This window comes from Urocampus carinirostris, chromosome 1 (genome assembly GCF_059441175.1).
Source record: "Urocampus carinirostris isolate Australia breed hairy pipefish chromosome 1, RoL_Ucar_1.0, whole genome shotgun sequence".
Lineage (NCBI taxonomy): Eukaryota > Metazoa > Chordata > Actinopteri > Syngnathiformes > Syngnathidae > Urocampus > Urocampus carinirostris.
In genome coordinates, this window is record NC_142349.1 from 9,809,203 (window position 1) to 9,827,068 (window position 17,866).

General features: G+C 41.2%; 1 protein-coding gene across 3 annotated transcripts; it reads left to right on the top strand.

Moving 5' to 3' along the window:
* The first annotated feature begins 499 nt into the window (after positions 1-499).
* Positions 500-17,017, top strand: LOC148373481 (putative ATP-dependent RNA helicase DDX17). Of its 3 annotated transcripts, XM_088325958.1 has the most exons (14): positions 500-735; positions 808-889; positions 1,006-1,165; positions 1,252-1,348; positions 2,355-2,488; positions 5,719-5,784; positions 5,893-6,034; positions 6,229-6,389; positions 6,501-6,673; positions 6,735-6,845; positions 6,936-6,997; positions 10,682-10,741; positions 13,488-13,724; positions 14,702-17,017. In XM_088325958.1, exons 2-14 carry the CDS (start codon positions 816-818, stop codon positions 15,199-15,201), a joined length of 1,977 nt encoding a protein of 658 aa, XP_088182084.1. In that variant the 5' UTR covers positions 500-735; positions 808-815; the 3' UTR covers positions 15,202-17,017. The 3 variants fall into 3 exon arrangements, with proteins under 3 accessions (XP_088182084.1, XP_088182083.1, XP_088182085.1); XM_088325957.1 differs by having other exon boundaries at positions 500-889; XM_088325959.1 differs by lacking the exon at positions 14,702-17,017 and having other exon boundaries at positions 500-889; positions 11,016-13,639.
* Positions 17,018-17,866: the final 849 nt, after the last annotated feature.

Below are 17,866 nucleotides of genomic sequence, written 5' to 3' on the forward strand. Positions count from 1 at the left end.
AGAGAAAGAAAAACCGCGCCGCTGAAAATGGTTTCAGGTGTGCGATTGCACATTGCCTTTGGTATTCTGTAGCCAATGGCGTCGACGCCAAATTTCTGACACACTTGGCCTCGGATGTGTGGGCAGCTTTACTTCCACCATTTTCATGCCACACAAACAAATAGGGGAGAAAAACACAAGGACGAGTATGACATCACCCTCCAGCACTGTCCATTCCTCCTACCTAACGTGTTCCACCCCAAACAGCTTTGATAAAGGTGAGATAAAAGCAGTAGGTGCCGTGGTAAATAAAGCAGGGCTATTTGAACTCTGTTGGGCGTTGTTGACACATACTTGAGAAAAAATAATAATTTAAAACATTTTTAGGACAACTAAAACGACGCAATACATCTTTAACGTTAATCCTGCTGCAAAGTTAAAAAAAAAAACATGTCTGCGAAAAGTACTACGTCTCCATATTTGTGGGCTGGACAAATCATCAACCAGCCAATAAACGCAGTTTAGCTTTAGTTAGCTTCCAGACTAAATGCTAAGCTAACAACATAGCTGTTGTCTTCGATTTAGGGCCGGTGGAAACCCTTTTAGTTTTACCATAGATACGTAAATTAGAAGCTTTTACGGTTTTCCTAACAGCATATTTGTCAGCTCACTGTAGTGTATCCCTAAAAGTTTCACACGTTGGACAATCTTTTGCTCGCGTTTGTGTGCAGAAGCTAGCGGTTAGCCCCCGAAAGGGTAAGTCTAAAAAGCGAACGAATTGGGACAAATTTGACGCAAACTCCTTCTATTATTCTCCGACGCCTTAAGTCTTCAAAATGAGAGGTTCATATGGTGACCGAGACCGGGATAGAGATAGAGATCGCGATCGAGATCGTGGCCGTGACAGAGGGTAAGAATTTAGTTAAATATATTTCAGACTAACATGGAAGTCATTGGCCATTCTCTTTAAAATCCATGTGTTAATATCATTTCTATAACCCAGAGCGTATTGTAATCGTTTTACAGAAGCCTTCGTTACGGTTCCAGCAGAAGTAGCTCATCATCGATTAAAAAATTCGGCAGCCCTGGTGAACGTTTACGAAAGAAAAGATGGGATCTGGACGAGCTGCCAAAATTCGAGAAGAACTTTTACACTGAGCATCCGGAAGTACAGCAAACTAGTCAGGTATATTTTCCATCGACGACATTTTAAAATGATGCTTCTACATATGCAAAAACACCAATACATTCTCACATCGTTTTCTCCCAAAGTACGACGTCGAAGAGTTCAGAAGTAAGAAGGAAATAACGATTCGAGGGACAGGCTGCCCAAAGCCTGTTACTGCATTCCATCAAGCAAAGTTTCCCCGTGAGTGATCTAGTGGCAAATAAACTTACTAAGTTTCTACCAAGAAATTGGAACTATATTATAAACGCAACCAAACTAAAACTGTTTGGAAATGTGTGCGATTCCACCCCATCAAGTAAAAGTAACAAATTAAAACATGAAGGCTTTGATAAATCCACACATAGTTTGGTTGGTTTATACAATTCTCTTGTCACTCACATCAAAAAGCAACACGTGGGGTTGATTTTGTGTTTTGTTATGTAAGTTGCAACAAACATCCCTACAATAATTTGACAAAACATCTGCAAAGAAAACTGGGTTGATGGATGAATCTGAAATCCCGTGCCTTGAATTCCTTTTTACAACAATTATTCGACTAGTGGTCATTCAATATCGTTTCACACACCATTTTAACAATCAAATGTTAATTTAATCATTAACAATTACAATTAATTAAATAAATATGAGAGTTCTCCTTTTCTTTATTAACTTCAGAAGTCATATGAGGATTCTATATTTTCATCATCAAAGGGTCCATTCAAAATGGCTTTTTTGGTGTGTAAAGAAATTGTATAACTACAGTTGGTTTAAATTATGCTAAAATGATAACTAGAATAAGATACCTCAATTTTGTCACGAGTAGTTGGGCATTTTGCAAGGAGTTGGTAGTTTTACACTGGGACAAGAAAATCCACAGCCATCTCTTAGGGTCTATTGTCTCAGACCAACTGTTTTAGAAGATTGATTTGACTATTTTTCCCCTTTTCAGGGTTGAGTATTTTTCATCCATTGAGATTATATAAAGCAACAGGTGTACTTTCACAAATTAAGTTGAATAAATGTACATGCCCTTTTTAATGTTATCCTTTGTCAGAAAGACAATACTCAATAACTGATGGATAAAAACATTTTTGATGTTTGTTGCTTTTTACCACTACCATGAACTAAGTAAAAATACACAAATCAATACTCATGATATTTGGTTATTCTTTTACTTAACATGTTTTTTTATTCTTCTAATATTTAGAATATGTGCTGGATGTCTTGCTGCAACAAAATTTCAAGGAACCAACAGCCATTCAGGCACAAGGATTCCCTCTAGCTCTCAGTGGGAGAGACATGGTGGGAATTGCACAAACTGGCTCTGGGAAGACTCTGTCGGTAAGACTACATTGGTTTAATAAAGATTACTACGTAAACGAGTGTTTTTATTCATTTTTAGATGCATACACACAGTACATATTATTTTTATATTCATATAGTTAAATCATGCCACTTGGGCCATTTGGAGTGGAGTTTCATATTCTCGAAGAACAGATGAAAATTATGCACACTAATAGAGCGAATCAGAGTAAATGGTTGTTAGAGTGAGCCCTGCAACTGTCCCGCCACAAGGACTGTCACTATTAGGAATTTATGGATACGACTAATTGTCAATCAAATAATCACAATTGATGAATTGATTGTCCAAAAAAAACCCTTCTGCATTGCATGCTACTATGATGATATCAGCTTAATATAAAATATACTCTTCACCTTCAAAAAGAAATTTAATGGTCAAGAAATCAAGTCGAGAAATAATCAATAAATCATTCTGTTCCCTTTTATTGAAATAAATGCAACAGTGCAGTATTTCTATCTGTTAGGTTAAAACCTTCTGAGGAGCAATCCACAAGTAACAAGTTTCAAGGTCTTGGGCTCAACATTTCAGTAATAAAGTGCAAAAATGAAGTGCACAGATAAGGAAAAAAATACTCTAAATTCAACACACACATTACTGAACGTAGCGGCAGAGCAGATAATGTCTCTCTTAGCCTGTCTTAAAGTTTTAAAATGAATGCAGCTAACAGCAGAAGAGAAATGTCTCTTTTCAAGTTTTTGGGCTTTGAAACCAAAGACATGTAAGGGGCCGGTCACACAGCCATTTGCGGCTGAATCACGGCTAAAATTTTGCGGGTTTTTTTTGCCCTTGGTTGCCCGCGATGGAAAATGCACAAAATTGGCCAACCTGCTGTTCATCGGTGGTATGCCCGCAAAACAGACGCCGGCGACTGTTCCGCTTCCTCATCGCGTCATTTCTGCGTAAATGTCTCGTGTGGACCACGGGTATAAAAGCTCCCGAGCCGGTGTTGTGCCCAAATCCGACTCCTACGCAACACCCCCACCCCCTCGCGTAAACGCGCATTCTGCTGCGATCAATTTTGACTTTTTCATCCGCGTTAACAAACGCATTTTGTAGAATACGATCGCACTTTATTGTTTAAATAAACGCGTTATATAGACTAGGATCTCCCAATTGTTATAATTAGCTCGCTTTATTGTTTTAATAAGAAATTTATATAGAATACGATCGCTTTTGTTGGAAGCGCAGCAAAACGGACGTTCACGCGAGGGGGGGGGGGATTTTATATACGGTGTGCATTACCGTTCGATTATGTTCACAACAAAAACAAAGACGGAATGGTTTAAGTTGTATTACATTCCCAACAAATGCAAGACGAAGTGGTTTTGGTTATATGTTCGCCATTACATTCCCTAAAAGTGAGATAAAACGAGGTAAAAGTGGTTGTAGTAGCGAGGGGATGCAAATCTCGGCAGGGATGCATTTCTCGGATAACACCGGGCTGTAGAAATCATAACCGCTCAAGACACAGTCCCGTGAAGATCAAGATTTCAAGCTATGGCATCATTTTTATTTTATTATCTTGAAAAGAAATGTCAAGAAATAAAAATGGATTAAGACGAGGTCACTATGCTGACGGGGATCCGTGTTCACCCCCTTGACGTCTCGAGCACAACTGACGTGTGCTCGGCAAATCGCGCTGTATATACGCGGAGAAAGGCGGTTGACTGTCACACGCGTAACACGCTAATTTCACGTAATAACACCGCGATACAGGCACAAAACATGCTATTACCATGCTCCACCCACGATTACCCGCTGAAATTTCCCGTCCTACCCATGTGTAACCACGCCCTGGCCGCGGCCAGAGCACGTCGTTCTGCGTGATTTCCGCGCCATTACCTCGTGTTGACCACTTGTGCGGCACGCGGTTTAACACGTGCTCAAACTTTTGAGCAGCTCAAAACTTTTTCGCGCGGCCAACCGCGTGTGAATTTCCGACCGCGAGTAAAGCACTGCTGTATCTCGTCTATATGGCGGTCTCAAAACGTCCAACAGCGCCCAACAGCGTCTGCTTCACGGCCAGAAATATCTGGCCGTGGTTCAGCCTCGATACGCTCGTGAAAGGCTGTGTACCCGCGCTCTGAAGAATTGAGCAGCGCAAAACTTTTTCGCGCTGCCACCCGCGCGCGAATCTCCGACTGCGTGTTAAGCACTGCTGTATCTCGTCTGTATGGCGATCTCAAAGCGTCCAATAGCGTCTGCCTCACAGGCAGAAATTTCTGGCCGTGATTCAGCCGCAAATGTCTGTGTGACCGGCCCCTAAACAGTGAAAGGAGGTATGTTACTAAGTATACATATATTTCCTCTTAGAAACTTAAAATCGCTTTGCTTTGGTGGGTCGTACAGCGTATCACACTTGAACAGAATGTCTCTGGACGCTTGTTTGTTAACTGTCTTGAACAGTAAAATTTCGGGAGCAAAATGCCGTGAAATCCAATCTGGTAGCGTGTGTATTGTTTTCATGTTGCGACTCGTGTGTAAACTCCACTTTTATCCAACTGACGGGCTGTAACCCCTGCTGTTTGAGATTAGTTGTGTAGGCTTTTTTTCACTGGCACCTTCTTGAAACAGTATTTTCAGTATTTTGGGGCTTACTGTTGTCGCTTGGTATAAACCCCAAATGTGTTAAATACCGAAGTGGTGCGTAGTTTTGAAACAAAAAGTTGCGCTGCCATGATCTCACAACAGAGTGCCGATGTTGTCTGCATTGTGTGTATCACTCGTGTTGACATTATTTCCTCGATATTTCAACCACGGGTGATCACAAAGGGGGTGGAAAGAAAAAAGAAACTTTAATCGCGGATGAAAAAATTCGCACATATGAAAAATATTTACGATTGGACAAATATGTTATATTCGCAACAGCCCTACCCACCTCCCAGTCGATTGTTGACTCAGTCCGTCCCCAAATTCAGTTGGGATTAACAGCAGGTCACTTCCAACCAAAATACAATAGCCACTCTTAGTCTGATGCAATGCCCTGTTAAGCACAGGGACACTAGAATAGGTGTGAAGATCATTTAAAGAAGAAATGTTACTGCTTGTATCAACTCCTATTACATGGTTCCCTATTCATGACTGAAAATAATGCAACTCAGCTTTTAGATTTTGAAACTTTGCATACACATGCGTGTTCATCAGTACACATCAATCAAGAGCTCGTGTCTCGATGTTAATGGTATAGATGCCTCTTGTGTGTCCACAGTATCTGCTGCCAGCAATCGTGCACATCAACCATCAGCCCTATCTGGAGCGTGGAGATGGACCCATTGTACGTATAGAGAGTCATGTTATGTGTATCATTTTTGTCCGCTTGTCAGTTGCGCCGTGATTTTGTTTTTTCAAGTTGCTTCCTAATGACGTAAAACATACTTTCCAGTGCTTGGTTTTGGCCCCCACAAGAGAACTGGCACAGCAGGTCCAGCAGGTTGCGCATGACTATGGGAAATCGTCTCGGATAAAAACCACATGCGTGTACGGTGGTGCTCCCAAAGGACCCCAGATCCGAGATCTGGAGCGAGGTACATACTTGGCACTCCCTACTATTTGGTGTTGTTGCCCTGTTTTTAATGGTCACTGCGAAGAAATACACCGATCGTTATTTGCTTCGATTTGATGTTGGGAAATTGAGGAAAAATGCTTGTTATGTCTTAACCACAATCAAATTTCACAGTTTAAAATAAATGTATTGCTTCTTTCTTTTTCTCTCTCCCAGGTGTCGAAATATGCATCGCCACTCCTGGTCGTCTAATCGACTTTCTTGAGGCGGGCAAGACCAACCTCCGGCGTTGCACATATTTAGTTTTGGATGAAGCTGACCGCATGCTGGACATGGGATTTGAACCGCAGATTCGCAAAATTGTGGACCAGATCAGGGTAACAGGGTCGCTAACACAGTCCATAAATGGGAACAATAACCACATCCTGTAGATTCAAGTATTTAAATTTGGAAATGAATGCAAAGTAACTCATTTTGTGTATGTCTAGCCGGATAGACAGACACTGATGTGGAGTGCCACTTGGCCAAAAGAAGTGCGGCAGCTGGCCGAAGACTTCCTGAAAGACTATGTGCAGATTAATGTGGGCGCACTCGAGCTCAGTGCGAACCACAACATCCTTCAGATAGTTGACGTGTGCATGGATAGTGAAAAGGACAACAAGTAAGACGAGGCTTATATGTTCCAACTGGTGTTATTTGTACTCAATTTACGGAAAATACAGGTTGATACAACTGATGGAGGAGATTATGGCTGAGAAAGAGAACAAGACTATCATATTTGTCGAAACTAAGAAGCGATGTGATGACCTCACACGGCGTATGAGACGTGACGGGTGAGTCGAAGAAGATGCTTTTATAATCTGGAACTGTCGAGAGATGCAGCTGAACTAACTAAAGATTTGGTTTCTGCTTTGATTTCCAAGGTGGCCTGCGATGTGCATTCATGGTGACAAGAACCAACCAGAGAGAGACTGGGTGTTGGCAGGTATCACAAACACATCAATAGTCGCAATAGAGGGAGCGGGAACTACCTTTTAATGTGGGATGTCTGTTCATGACCCACATATACCTAAAAATCTTTCATCATGCAAATCCATTATTTTGAACCATCATTAGTTTTAATCTCCAAAAACAGGCTTGGTTTTAGCCAGTTGTCACGCGTAGTTGAAGTTTTCAATGAAAGTCTGGCTCTCTTGCACAAACATCGATTGCAAATATCAATCGGCTAGCCAATTTAAATTAGCAGTCATGTTTCAGTGATTTTAAAGATTTGAACTCTCAAAGTGATGCTGTGGAGTGCTGCAAACAGCGCCAATTTCAAAATGCAAGGTTTGAGATAAAAATCCACAGTTCCCTTGAAAAATGTATTTTGAGTTTTAGTCTTTTTTCAAGATATATTCAAGTTTGTTTAACTTTTACTGTAATCAAATGAGTTAACTAATACAACCTTCCCATTTTGCACTACAAAAACACATTCTAGTCCCGATTGTGGATATTCTTTCCTAATTCAAAGGGAGAGTGTATAATATTTAGTGCCTCCCAGTGGTAAAAAAAAAACCCTTGATTTGAATAACTAGTTGAGTCGTGCTAGTTTTTTATAGCCTATAATAACAAGAAGTCTCAAAGGACTGTTACAGACTATGAATACATCATACCCAGATCCAAAACATATCTATCCATCTACCCTGGTCATATCCCTCGAGAGTGGTGACCGACAGCAAGACAAACGCATACAAAAACAAAGAAAATTAAAAAAGGGAAAAGGTAGCAAAACACACACACAAATTTTGGGACCATGGTCAAACCAAATGCCCAAACACCCAAACAAGTTACGCACATCGGCACCCAAGTTGGTCATGCTTTCGTCCCTCCAGATGAAACGGGACACAAGAAAGCGACCACGTCACTCGGGCTAGGGTGATACAACACACTCTTCTGTTCAACAGCAGGGCCCGATAGCTTTCACTGGTTTACCCCTGCCACATCTTATGGGTGCCCTGCCCATCCCTGAGAACGCGTCCAACATCCCACTATCCTTTCACAACACCTCTCCACTCATTCCTATCACCAACAAGAGCTCTAGGTCTCATTATATTTCGACCTCTTTCCTGCAGTGCACTCATAACACTATCCATCAACATTCGCTCCTCATCCATTCTCTCCATGTGTCCAAACCAACCAAGTACTCTCTTATCCACACTCTTGCTCAGTTCCAATACTACTCCAGTTCTGTCTCTCACAATTTCATTTCTCAATCTATCCAATCTTGTCACTCCTAACATACTCCACAAACACTTCATCTCAAAAAGATGTATTTCCCTTCTCAAATCTGCGTTCAGGCTCTGTCTGTCTCTGCACCATACAACACAGTCGGCACAATCACACTCTCATACAGTCCCCTCCTAACATCCATACTCATACTCTTGTTGCTCATCACTCTCCTTAGAGCACCCAAAACCTTGCTTCCTTAAATCACTCTGTGCAACACTTCGCACTCCATTCCACCAACTGCAGCCACATCACAACCCAAGTACCTAAAGCTTTCAACTTCTTCCAGCACCTGTCCATGCAACCTTATTTCTAACGCTATGCCCAGTCCATCACGTGATCACTTCATCACCTTACTCTTCCCAACATTCACACATAACTTACGCCTATCACACATTCTTCCAAACTCCATTACCAACCTTCTCAATGTTTCCTCAGAATCAGCCACAAGCAATGTGTCATCTGCAAACAACAACTGACTTACCTGCCACACTGTTCCACTGTTGTCCATCATCTCTACACCTCTGCCAAATACTCTTGCATTCACCTCTCTCACCACACCATCCATGTACACATTAAACAGCCATGGTGACATCACACACCCCTGTCTCACACCAGTCAACGCAGGGAACCACTCACTTGTCTCACTCCCTACTCTTGCACATGCTCTGCTGTTCACATAAAAACTCTTCAATGCTTCCAACAACTTTCCACCCACTCCATACATTACTATTACCTGGGACAACGCCTTTCTATCAACTCTCGTATGCCCTTTCCAAGTCCATGAAAGCCAAATAAATATCCTTACCTTTTGCAAAATATTTCTCACACACCTGTTGTACTGCGAACACCTGATCCACACATCCTCTTCCTTTCCTGAAACTACTCTGCTCCTCCATCACCACCTCATCTGTTCTTCCTCTCACTCTCTTAATCAAGACTCTTCCAGACAACAAACTGATACCTCTCGAATTGCTACATTCATACTTTACCCTTATACAATGGCACCATATATGCACTACACCAATCAACAGGAACCACACCACTTAAAAAGCATACATTCAACAAGTGAACAAACCAGTCAATCATAGCCGTGAGACCTTTCTTCAAACATTCAGCAGTAAAACCATCCAACTCAGGTGCCTTCCCCCCTTTCATTTCTTTCACTGCCTCTTGCACCTCCCATGTTTCCACAGGCTTCACATTTAAATCACCCAACACGGGCGTTCTCTCCATACCATCGATCGCCTCGACTCTCACTTCTCTCCCATCCTCCACATTTAGCAACTCCTCAAAATACTCTGCCCATCTCGTCCTGACTGCGCTACCGCTAACCAGCAATCTACCATCCTTATCTTTCACTTTCTACTCCTTTCCAGACTCGCTCTTTCTTACTCTTTTCACTTCTTTTCAGAACATTTTTCTCCTTTCCTCAAAGTTCAGTCCTATCTTTCGACACCATTCATCATTTGCTTTCCCTTTTAGCTGCTTAAACTACCACTTTTACCAATCTTTTCTTCACTTTATACCTTTCATACGCATCATCACTCTTATCTTGCAGCCACTCCTCAAAGGCACGTCTCTTCTCTGTCACAGCCTCTGAGACCTCATCATTCCACCATTCACTTCCTTTTCTAATACCTCGTGTCGAGTGAAATCCCTGCCTAGAAATCATTTTTGTCATCTTGCTGCTACACTCTGCCCTTTGGCACTGGTTTTTGTTTGCATTCGACATCGCAGTTCCATTTAGTGGTCAAATATCACACTCAGGGGTTTTAGGTATATTTTTTATTGTTTTAAGAAGTTTTATTGTGTTCATTTTAAAATGTTTTCGTTTGCTCCCCCACACGAAATGGATTGTGATGGTTTCGATAGTTACCGGTAGTAAGAGAAGCCTCCTGATCTGACTCAGATACTGCACCTTTATCGTCTGGTCGCTGTTGTTTATCGGTGTAAAGCGTCAGAGACGAGCCGTATGACAATACTGATACTGGGGGAAAACAAATATAAATTATACCAAGAAACAAAATACATCTTTAAATGAGCAGAAAGATTTGCTAAGCAAGATTTATTTTCTTTAAAGTATACATTTTCTTATTTTACCTGAAAAGTGTATGACATATCTTAAAACTATAAAAAATAACTTGTACAGTAAGCGACATTTTCTGCTATTTTTTTTTCTCTTTATATCTGGACATTCCAATGAGCATTTTCATTGAAAGCAAAACCTGGCCTTTAAATGTAGTCGTGGCAATACTGTAGTGTCAGTCAAAAATTAGTCCAAAATATTTATTTAACTCTGAACAGATGTACCTAATGTAGTTTCTTCAAAAAGTTTTTTTTTTGTATAAACAATCATGTATATTGTACAACCCTAAACCCTCTTTGCTTTGGCTTTTAGAGTTCCGCAGTGGCAAGGCCCCAATCCTCATCGCTACCGATGTGGCCTCCCGTGGTTTAGGTATGTCCCGAGTCCCTGAATGTCACTTGCACGATATTATAACATTTGATTTATATAGATAAGAGACTGAGTAAGGCACTAGCAGATACAGCTTAAAAATGGCGTTTTGCTTCTCAGATCAGTATAAATCTCATCTCAGAAGCAAATCATGTTTATAGTGAAGACCTATAAGATGATTTTGTAAGAGGTGAGGCTAGTCATGCAGATCAAGCGTTAACCTAATTCTGTGTTCATTTGTTTTCTTTTCATTTTCTTTTCTTTGTTTGTTTCCAAGTCTCTCTTCCGCCAACTAGAAGTACACAGGCCCTCGGGAGCCTGCAGCCGGACCTAGGCATGACTAATCGAAAGCCGTCTTTTGGGAGAGTCACGGCCCGATCAATCGGCCCGGCACAGCCACCTCTGAGCCCGCAAAAGCACACCATGTTCTCTCCCCGCCTTGCCAGGACACCGAGCGCCTGGCTGACAGGGGAGGGGGTGCGGGAGGAGCGTGGGGGGCTGCTGGGCTGTCAGGGCAGGCTCCTCTCAGCCATGCCGTGGCCCATGGTGGCGCACCACACTGATTGGAGGATTCCCAAGCGTCACGTGAGCATGTCGGTAACACGACAGCCAGTTCTCAATTGGTGCCACTGACACTAAGAGACACTGTGGTGCGTCTCGACAAGAGCGACTCATCAACCACTGGGACCTGAGGGTTGATTCGAGCCCGAGTCGCCCGCCGACGGCTGTGCTGCGGGCTGCGCGCCCCACCGACCATGCAGGCCCTGTTACCCCCCCCAGGCCCCCCGCCACCACCTCACACACCAGCACTGGCTGTGGCGGCCGGCCGGCCTCTCCCTCTGCGGACGTCATGTCTGGTCCTGGCTGGCAGGAGTCCTGGCCTGGAGGAGTCACCTCTCTGTATTTGTTTGTTCTTTCCCACCCAACCCCACCCCCTTACTCGTGTTCGTCATCTTCTATTCTCCTATCTGTGGATTTAATGTTTGTTTGCGTTCATTCATTTTCAGGATAAAACTTTAGCTCAGCCGCAGTCGTAGACGTCTATAACCATTCTTCTTCTTTATATCCATCAAACCAGACCAGTGTTGACTAGTCTAGATTGCAGGGCATAGCCTTGTTGCAGGGGGGTAGAAGGTTAAACTTGTAGGATATGTTGCAATTATGGATATTTTAGCTTCAAAACATAAGGGTCTGAACATTAACAGTGTGACAATACAATTGCCCTCTCTTTGATTCTGAACCTGAAAATGCAAATCAGATTGCTCTTTTTTAACGTGAAGAAGTCATTTCATCAAGTTTAAAACGAAACAGAAGGCAGTTGCTGCCTCAGTCATGTGTTGTATTTAGAGGTAAATGATCTAGCCGGACTGAGGCCCGAGGATATTAAAGCCCATCCCAACCCAACCAATTAATGTGATGTGCAGGACCAAGCCCGAAGTAAAGCAGAAATTTCACATTCTATCTGTGAGAACAGCTTTAGGAATAGTGATTTATGATAATAAATTGAAACCTGACTTTTGTAACAAAATCTATGTTAAACAAGACTCTGAAACATTAAAAAAAAATCGAAAGTCTTATCATTTTGACGGGTTGAAAATTAGGACATATACAACAGAAGTAGTACGTCCTTGAGAATCTAGCATGGCACTTTATAAGAGAGAGGCAGAAAGACAAAGATGGACAATAACGGGTGGATAATAATGTAATAAAAAAGTTATCAAAAGAAAAGCCTGGCCTTACCCGAACGTAATGATTGACATTTTAGGCCCGAATTTTGGGTCTTACTCCGGCTTGGGTTTTAGAGCTTACCTCTATTCTGACTTTACAGTAACATTTTGAACAGCTTCAGTTATTAAGCAATAAGAACGATAACATTTATCATTACATCGTTTGAAGAGCCCAGAATGTTGAGCTTCAAAAATGGAAGTTGACCCTGTTTTGTAGTGGATTCATTTGTCCAACTTTTTTAAAAAAAAAAAGGCATTTTTACTGATGCTCTTCAGTAGTCTCCAACACCATACACTGATACAACTAGCACATACAATCCAACGGGTCAGGTGCAATCGACATTTCGTTCTGTGTACATTGTTACACAGAATGACAATACAAGGAAATTATTATTATTATTATTAATGTCCCTCAACATTTGAGATTAGCCTTGACTTATCCGCTTTTAAATGTGATGCCATTATAGCTTTTCTAATTCATAGACAAAACCTTACGGAAGACCTGTTGGCCCTTGGCACTCCTTTCTGATTTCAAACTTTCATTGCAAGTCCTCCTCCAATTGGCCATGCTAGCTGTTATTAAAAACGCCTTAGCATTTTTTTCTTTTACATATTTTTTAACAATACAAAAAAGATCCATCGATGCGCACACATTTACAGTTCAGTTAAGCAAATTGCCTGATATACATAAGATTGAATGATAACGTTTTAGTTTGTTCAGGAGGTGTGTATCTACTGTACGAGATTCAATGATCCGTATGGCTTCAATTAGGGTGTATCGAGGCAATTATAATGTTGTGCGTTTTTGTCATGGTCCTGACTTGTGGTAAGTTTTGTCACAGCACTAATTGTTACTGTACAGAAATTAAAGGTAAGTAATTACTAATGATGTCTGACCTTATCAAAAGCATGATCCTTGATTGTTCAATATAATAATTTTATTCTGACTATCATCTTTGTTTTCTCCCTACCCAACTTTTATTGCACTGAACCCACTCAACTCTTAATTACTACCCCAAAAGACGTGGAGGATGTTAAGTTTGTCATCAACTACGATTACCCCAATTCCTCGGAAGACTACATCCATCGCATCGGACGCACGGCCCGCAGCAACAACAAAGGCACAGCGTACACATTCTTTACTCCTAATAACCTCCGCCAGGCTCGCGATCTGGTCCGGGTTCTGGAGGAGGCCAGACAGGACATCAATCCCAAACTGCTACAGATGGTTGACACTGGGCGTGCTGGAGGAGGCGGAGGTGAGAGCCGTTTTTGGACATATTTTTGTAACTGCACTGCCACTACACTAGGTTAATAGAAGACTGATCCTGCCATCAGTAGAAATAAATGTATGAATACCTGTTTACTGCCATACCACTCTGAGAAGGCCTGATTTCAGGAAGCTAAGCAGGGTCGCACCAGTTTAGTACTCAGATGGGAGATCGCCTGGGAATACCAGTTTCTGTAAACAGGTCATTTTGCACACGCTCCCCTGCGACAGCACTGACTGTACTCCCTGGTACAGTCGGTGAAAATAAATTTTCTAAAGGGACCAAATAAATTGAATTACTAGCATCGTCAAGTCATTTTTATTTGTATAGCCCTTAATCACAAAGAGTCTCAAAGGGCTGCACAGGTTTTTGCACAGACTATTATTTCAGACTATTATTACACCATCTCCTGATCTGAAACCAACATGAGGGCAAGGAAAAACTCAAAAACCTCAACATGAGGAAAATGAAGAAACCTTGAGAAGGGACCGCACATGTGGTAATCCCCCTTTCAGGATGACCAGGCTGCAATGGATGTTGCAATTACAAATAATACAGAGATATTGTCAACAAAAAATATTGGTTATAAATCAAGTGTTAAACTACCCAAATACATGACATTACTGTGATTAATTGGTGTATTTCTTTTTTTTTTCAGTATTTTATTCAGTCGTGTATATTGTCACAACAAAATGTTATTCAAATGATGGCTGGGGCAAATTGGCTGAGATTTCCAGGTATGGTTGGGTTTGAAAGAGTAAAGCCTCAAGCCTTTAGCATTGAAAGATTGTCACTTTTAAACGTAATCTGTCATGTATTAAGAGAATGAGAGTACCATGTTTTCCAGACTATGAGACAAACCTAAAAACCTGGCCATATTTGGGCCTTCATTACCTTTATTAGGAATCACTTTTAATGATCATATCACCATTATCTTGAGAACAAACATTCATTTCTTGTTTGAGGTGGGCGATCCCGTTTCCGAGGCAACGCTTCCTCCTCCGACAACCCCAACTTGATGTACCAAGACGAGTGCGATCGACGAATGCGCTCGTCCGGGAACAGCAGCAAAGATGGCCACGGGAGCAGCAGCAGTTACAGCCGCGACTCCCGCGACAGCCGGGGCTCGAGTAGCCGTGATGGCGAGCGCCTCGCTTCATCTTCTTCCTCGTCTTACAGGGATCGCAGCAGCAGGGATGCAGGACGCAGTTATGGCTCAAGCTCCAGCTCGTACCACAAGGGGAGCAACAACAACGGCGGCAAAAGCGGTAGTTCCAATACGAGCCATTACAGTGATCACACAGCAGCGGGTGCTGATTTGGCGCCAGCCCCACCCCTCCCGCCGGGCCCCCCGCCCCTGATGGGCCAGGCCTTCAACCCGCCCCTGCCTGTGATGGGCATGATTGGGCACACCCCCTTCCAGTATGCTCCAGCTGCACAACCACCCCCTCCTGGTACCACTTAAACCATTGCTTTTCAACTGGTCTGACCTTAGGACCCACCATTACACCCTAATAACAGGCTCCAACCCAAATCAAGAATAAATTATCCTCTCAAATTTATCCAATAAAAGGATAGTTCAGTTTAGAGCAGAGATGGATTATATTCCCTTTTTTAAAAAAAATATTATTTTTCATAAAAACTGCTTAGATAAACCAAAACGACTCCAGCTACGTATATAGAGGGGGTCGGGAATCTTTTTGACTTAAAGAGCCGTAATAGCAAAATATTTGGTTGTTATTTTGGCAAAACCGCCAAACTCTCTCTCCAGACAAAGATCTATTTTTTTACCCTGTGTAATTTCACCGTGTGACGTTAGATGATTTGATAAAATTTATGAAATAAGAATAATGCCAGAGCCTTTGACCCCTATCAACAAATATACCAGTTTGAAAATGCCTTTCTCTATGTTGGTGCTATGTCAGCATTGCGCGCAATAGACCAGTCTCTTGAGTTTATCATATTTGGAGCACTATAGATGAGGTTAGCATGAGTACAATATTGTCTCCAAGCTGTGTGTATTCATGAAAAGAGCCATATATGGCCCACAAGCCATCGGTTCCCGACCCTTTGTATATACTCGAATTTAAACCTAGATCACATACAGGCGAACCCTTAAGAAAGCCACGTACTTAAAGAAATTCAAAATATTAATAGTGTGTACCAAAACATCAATAACTATGTAATTATGGAGTTGATACAAAGAAACTGGTAAAGTGCATAAAACAACATTTTTTTAAAACCACATACTGTTCCTTCCACCAGTGCTTCAATGGCAGACACTTTTACACCCGCTTCATACTTTGCAATCGTTTCCTTCTTCCACTCGATCGTTGCTGTTACTCATCAACACTTTTCCTTACCCTTATCACTAATTTACTTGGGACCCGATTTCATGGGCAGAAAAGGGAGTGAAACCGACAAAATCGCAATTAAATAAGATGTGGTCCCTATCAAAAGTACCGATTGACTGAAAATGTCAAAAAGATTGGGTATTATCACGTCTTAGCATCATTTTGCCAAGGCAAAGGCTCGCGACTCAAAGAAAGGGGTCCACGACCCTATTTTCGGTGCCGACCCGCAAGTTGAGAAACCCTGACTTAAACCTCATACCTGATTACCTGCCAGTCACTTACCTTGCTGATTTATCAGGTACAAAAAGATAAACGGGTTTGTATTGAAAAACCTGACTTGGATTTTGAATTTAAGCAAGGATTTTTTCCACGAGTAAACATAGATATTGTATGTAACGGAAGCTCCGCCCATGTATTTAAACAACAGAGGTAGTTTGTCGACCAACACTTATAGCACTAACTGGAAAAGGAGCAATCTTGTTTATTTTACCACTGGCACTGAAGTTTCACTACATTCTAATAAATCTGGAAATATGTTTTGTATCATACAGTGAGTTTAGTCACGTATCCTTTAATGTCACATGGCTGTAGTAAAAGTCTACTAGTGGGTCGTTTTCTGACTGAAACTTTTGAAGATGTTTTTACTCAATGTTTTTTCTGTGATCGTGATACAAGGTAAGATTTGAATGCAGATGGTTTATTTGTTAAATGTTATCATGGTAACACTGGAACATGATTGTGACAAATCATAGTTCCATGGCTTTCTTAAGATCATTTATTTTTTATGTTTCCTTTTAGAGTTTTTTGACTGTTTCTGAAATTGAGAAATTTCATTGATTGCTTTTTTTAGTCACACTTTTGTAACCGCAGTGCATATTTTCGTCCCGTTGAAATCAAGGGCAATGATTAAATGTCTTAGTTGTGTCACTTTGTGTGGAACTCCTTTATTATCCTGTGCTTAAAGGGGCGTTGGCTAATACATGGGCCCCTGTTATGGTAAGTACAAACTTAAACCATTCCCAAAAATAATAATGAATAACAAAGAAAAATACACAATTTTATATCCAAAAGTATATATTTATTAATACCCGTGGGTTGTGAAAAATGTATTTTGAATAACGTGAGCCTCATCTAAGAGCTGTCATCGTTGTCTGCCATCTTGTTGCTACGGGGACCTGAAGACCTTATGTGTGCGTATTAGAAAAGGTCCGACAAGTAAATAAGAATTAAATTAAGATTAAATTCTCCATCGTCGGTACTCTATAGCACTTGTTTTCGGTTGCACTACACGATCCAGTGATTGGTCAAATATTATACCGTGTCCCTTTGAACATGCTCTTTTGAAAAGAAAAATGCTGTCACACCTTGAGTCAGCCATCATGGAGACCTAAGCAACATTAGATTTGGGCCCCCCTTTAACTTAATAATTTGCATACCCAGTATAACTCATTCCATGTTCTACTCCAGGGGTGGGCAACTATTTGGAGTCAGGGGCCACCTGTGACATGTTATACTTTTTTTTCTATTTAGTTTTAAAGTATCACTGTATGTTTTTTTAGTATTTCTGAAATCTGATTTTCTTTGAAGTTCTGTAGTTTTTTTGTCGTGTTACACTAGTATTTTTGTATATTTTTTGTAGTATTTTTGAAGTAATGTTTATGTTGTATTTTTTTTAGTATTTCTGTAGCAATTTTGTTTTATTTTAAATGTAGATTTTTGGTTGTGTATCTGTAGTATTTTGTATTATTACAGTAGTTTTATGACTATAGTATTTTT